The sequence below is a fragment of the Tupaia chinensis genome, unplaced genomic scaffold (genome assembly GCF_000334495.1).
Source record: "Tupaia chinensis unplaced genomic scaffold, TupChi_1.0 Scaffold138425_1, whole genome shotgun sequence".
NCBI classification, from domain to species: domain Eukaryota; kingdom Metazoa; phylum Chordata; class Mammalia; order Scandentia; family Tupaiidae; genus Tupaia; species Tupaia belangeri.
The window spans coordinates 292,472-297,654 of NW_006198322.1; the positions used below are offsets into that span (position 1 = coordinate 292,472).

At 51.0% G+C, this 5,183-nt stretch overlaps 1 protein-coding gene across 1 annotated transcript; it reads right to left on the reverse strand.

Annotated features, from left to right (window-relative positions):
• Positions 1–2,219: 2,219 nt before the first annotated feature.
• Positions 2,220–3,006, reverse strand: LOC102482752 (iron-sulfur cluster assembly 1 homolog, mitochondrial-like). Its single transcript, XM_006161322.2, has 3 exons — positions 2,837–3,006; positions 2,487–2,555; positions 2,220–2,412 (listed from the first exon to the last, which is right to left on the reverse strand). The coding sequence occupies exons 1-3, from the start codon at positions 3,004–3,006 to the stop codon at positions 2,268–2,270; spliced, it is 384 nt and encodes a 127-aa protein (XP_006161384.1). The 3' UTR covers positions 2,220–2,267.
• Between the last annotated feature and the right edge of the window lie 2,177 nt (positions 3,007–5,183).

The following is a 5,183-nucleotide window of genomic DNA, read 5'->3' on the forward strand; positions in this document are numbered from 1 at the left end:
AGCCAGAGAGAAGGTGGGAAAGCAGCAGTCGGTCCAGCAAGCGTTCTGTCCTCTTCCTAAGACCCCCAAGTGCAAGTAACATTATGGTCGGCCGATAATGCCCCCTGCCCACTAAAGAAGCCCACGTCCTGCACACACACACACATCCCCACAACCTGTCGGTGTTACCTGAGATGGCGAAGGGCCTTTGCTGTGTGACTAAGTTAGGGATCTTGAGAAGGGAAATTATCCTAGAACCTCCGTGAGTCCAGGGTAAGCACAGGGATCCTTTCACAAAGGAGATGGGCAGGGAGGAGTAAGAGGAGATGGAATCAGAGAAGCAGGAGGCTGGGGTGGCAGAAGGAGAGGCCGTGAGCCAAGGAATGCAGGCAGCCTCTCGAAGCTGGGAGAGAGAAGCAAACAAGTCTCCCGGAGGCTCCCAGAAAGAACGCAGCCCACCGGCACCTTGATTTTAGACTCCTGCCTGCCAGGACTGTAAGACAATACAGTTGGATTGTTTTAAGCCATTAAATGTGTGGCGCATGGGAACCAGCAGTTAGCGTAATGGCTATGTCGCTGGGCTCCCACGGGGTCGACCGCAGTTCGCGTCCTGGACCCGGTGACTGCCTGCCAGGACTGTAAGACAATACAGTTGGATTGTTTTAAGCCATTAAATGTGTGGCGCATGTCCCAGTACGACAGGAAACAAATGTGCCCATTACAGAGCTAGAGGGGCAGGCCTGAGCTCCAGCCATCAACGCCTGCTTTTTGGAGGTTGGCAGAGAAAGGGTAGTGGGTGGCATAGCCAGACTTTTTTTTTTTTTTTTTTTAACTATAGGATACATGTGCTGGCCAGAGACAGAAAGAGAAAGTGAGATAGCACATCCCAGGAGGGTTGACCACACCACAATCCTTTCTCCTCCATTCTCCTGGGGATTCTGGGCACACACGCAAAGATGCCCAGCATGTTTTTCAAGCCAATGTACTCAGGACTCGAACCACACAGTCAGCCATGTGGGATCCAGCACCCTAACCTCCGTGCCACCTGCTGGTCCAAGTCAGAAAATTTCAAGGACATCAAAGAGCACTCTGGATGGCTGTACACTAGGTACTCTGTCTTGCTTTGCAACAGAAGAATTGATCATCCTGTTTATAAGGCCCTTGAAAACCACATCTTCTAGGTGAGTGTCTTCAGAGAGCCTGTGGACTCTCCAGCCTTGCCAAGACCCTCCCTCCTCTCCATACATCCCATGCCCCGCCCAGCAGATCATGCACGGCTTCCAGAACACGGTGTGCTCACTCCGGCCTCAGGCCTCGCCCTTGCAGCTTGCTCGTTGGGGGAATGCCCAGCTCATCCTGGGCTCAGCTCAAATCCTTCCAAGCACTGTCAGCACCTGTCTTAGGGCCTTTCCTGGTTCTCCCAGTTCTCCTCCATCTTCCCCTCTGCTCCCTTCCCACCCCTGAGGGTCCCTGTCCAGGCTGGGCACATGATTTTGTAAATGTCTGTCACTAGCCTTCCTCCTTCATGCCACCAGCACGAACATGCCTGTATGTCACTAAACCACTGCCATCCCCCATCTACGCCAAGCCTTCCGGGTTCTTTTCCTATCTCTCCCAACCAAAAGAATGCAAACTAGTCCTTCTCCACCATGAACTTAGCTTGATTTCCCCAAGAATAAGTCCCACCTCTGTGCCCCACCAGCCCTCCACTCGCTCCCCAGGTAGAATACTTATCACACTCAGGGGCCGCAGCCTGGGCGGTTTCCTCATTAGACATCAAGGCCTTTGAAAACCACACTTCTTTTCCCTACGCACTCCTTCCGTACCTAGCACAGGGCCTGGTCCCAGCAAATACACAAGAAATATGCTTCAATGACAATGAGAACAAAGCCCAGAAGAGCAATGCCAGCACATCCATATTACTTTTTTTTTCTCCCAACCATTTCCTGAACTCATTCCAGGAATGCAGCTTTAATGAACAGCAGGTTCTAACAAAAGGGGTGCGAGAGAGCTAAATGCAGGGTGGCATTTTTTTTTTCTTTACAAGACAGGGAATGATGCAGAGAGAGAAATGGCTTCTCATTGTTTTATCTCCTACAGAGAAAATAATTCACTTCTCCTGGAACCTAACATCCTGGCTTCATCTTCGAAAGGCACCACTTCACTTTCCTCACGAGGCAGACACACATTTTAACCCTTAAGCCCTTGACGGTCACATGATTTCTTCAGTGAGTCCCAAGGCTTCGCCAAGCTTTCCTGGAGCTTCCAGCTAAAGGAGTCCTGAGGTTTCAAATATTAAAGCTTTCTCCACAGCCACAAGTTCCTTTGATGTTTAGGTTATTGAACACAAACTCGCTGGATAATTTGTCTTCAACATAGTCCATTTCTGTTCCTAAAAGTGTTAGCTGTGCTAGGTTACTGGACACAAACTCACTGGGCCATTTGTCTCTGACATAGTCCATTTCTGTTCCTAAAACTGTTAGCTGTGCTTTCTTTTCGATGGACACTCTCCATCTTGAACAACTTCTTCATCAGAATCTCCCTTTGTCTTTGAATAGTCTAAAGTATAAGAAAGGTCATTACATGGGACCAGCAGTTAGCGTAATGGTATGTCGTTGGACTCCATGTAGTCCATCGCGGTTCGAGTCCCGGATCCAGTGGCTTAAATTCACACCAGGCACATGTGCGTGCGTGCCCAAGATCCCAAGAGGAGAATGGAGAAGGGACTGCAGTGTGGCCATCCCCCCTGGGGGGTGATTTCTCACTTTCTGTCTCTCTGTCTCTCTCTGTCTTTCTGGCAAGTACATGCGCCCCATAGCAAAAACCTCTCCAGAAAGAAAAAAAAAAAAAAGAAAGGCCATTACAGCCCCTGGTCCGGACACCAACCTTCATACATACACACTCAGGTTTATCTTTAAGAAGCTGTTTTCTTTTCTCTGTGTGCTTCAGCGTGAGGGCGGCCCGGGTGGGCTGCAGCTTCCTCTTACTCACAGCCCAGACAGTGGCCCGAGCTAACGAGGCCGACATCTTCGCGGTCCCGGCGTCCCGGAACCTCAGGCTGAAGCTCCCACACCTCAGCCTCTCTCCATGGACACGGCCGGCCCCTATTACTGTTTACATTTTAATTTAATTTATCATCACTATTACTCTTAGAGACTGGGTCTCACTTGTCAGCCCTGCTTCAGCCTCTCGCCTGGAACTGCAGTACAGGCTGCCATGCACAGCCTCTCTCCCCCTAAAACGGCCTCTAAATTACGTCTCCAGGCCAGCCTCAAGCCCATGATCCTCTGCTCAGCTTCCTGAGCCCTGAGGTCACAGAGGCCACCATGCCCAGCCAGCTCTATCACTGAAGCCTGGGATCCAGAGGCCCCTCAGCAGCAGATGCTGTTCTATGAAGGCTTTGCAGGGCAGAGTGTATCTAGGGTTCGGTGTGCTTCTTCTGGACTTTCCACTAAACTTCAGAATTCACGGCAGAGCCAGATCGGCATGACTATGTAAGAGCAAGAGCTGGGACCAGCAGATGACATAGCAGTTATATCGCTGGACTCCCACACAGTCGACCACAGTTTGAGTCCCGGACCCGATGACTTGAAAATCACACTGGGCGCATAACCAGGATCTCAGGACGAGAAAGGACTGCAGCATGGCCATCCCTCCTGAGGGGACGGGGGATGATTTCTCACTTTCCCTCTTACTGTTTTTTTTTTTTTTTTCCTTTCTCTCTCTCTGACAAACACATGTGCCCTAAGACAAAAACAAAAACAAAAACAAACAAACAGAAAAACCCTTCGGAGTAAACATTGGAGAAACAGTCATTTTCCACCTCAGATAAAGAAGTATTTGTGTACCAAACTTAACTTAATTCCCAAGCATTGCCTTCAGCTTTGAAAAAGGCCACAGTGTGCCAGCCAGGTGGCATCGTGGTTAGGGCAGCTGGATGCCACAGGCCAACTGCACAGCTGAGTCCCAGACCTGGTGGCTTGAAAAACACACTGGGCATGTGTATATGCGTGTCCAAAATCCCAAGAGGAGAACGGAGGGAAGGGGACTGCTGCATGGCCATACCCCCAGGGGGTGATTTCTCACTTGCCTGTCTCTCCGGTTTCTCTCTCTCTCTCTCTCTCTCTCTCTCTCTCTCTGGCAAGTGCACACGCCCTTCAGCAAAACTTAAAAAAAAAAAAGAAAGAAAGAAAAAAGAAAAAGAAAAAGATGAGAGAAGAACAAGTCGGAGAGGAGCAGAGGAAGTGTGGACGTGGGATTGAGCCTGACTCCTGGGGTTGCTGTCCAGGTGACCCTGATGCAGACAATTACTCTGACCTGTGAGCCTGTCATCTGCCGACAGGACAATGCCGTCTACCCCTCAGGTGCGTTGAAGAAGTCTTACGTGCCGCCTGTAGGACAGCCAACGTGCCAGCTCGTGACAGCCCCCTCCGGAGCGCTGACGGAGTACTCTGCCAATTATCCGTTCACAGCAGCCCATGAGGCAGGCGTGCTGCTCCCCCGGTGAGGGAAAAGTAAACCGACGTCAGCGGGACACAGGCGGGTGAGTGCCAAAGCCAGGTGGAGGCTCCGACCCCCCACTTCAGCAGCTGAACGCTACCATACATGCCAGCCTCCCAGGATGCTTCAGTCCTGTCCTGTGTTATCCGCATTTCAAAACACTGGTGATTGGGGCCAGCAGGTAGCGTGGTGGTTGGCGTGCTGGACTCCTACATGGCCAACCACAGTTTGAATCCCGAATCTGACAGCTTGCTTTCTCACTTGCCCCCCTCCCCCCTCTCTGTCTCTTTCTGGTAAGCACATATGCCCTATAGAGAACTTAAAAAATAATAATTAATTTAATTTAGTTAAGAAAAACAAAACACACCGGTAACTGAGAGCAGGTCACCATCTGCTCCTGGGATGTGGTCTGCACAGCCTGCACAAGAGTACCTTGACCCAGCCTGACCTCCCAACAAGAAACCAGACCTATTTCCCTGGGAGGTTCAAGAAAGCCGCCCTCTTCAACCTCTTCCTGCCCCCAAACACCTGAAGGATGTGTGCCACATTCCCCTGTGGAAACGGGGCCACGGTTTCCACAGCTGGGACTTCCGTGCCCAGGTACCTGGCAGTGTCCACAGTGGAGGGGAGCGATGTGACGCTGCGGAGAAGACTGCTTCCCTGCTGCAAGACCTGAATGAAAGCCAGACGCGTCCCATTCCCCC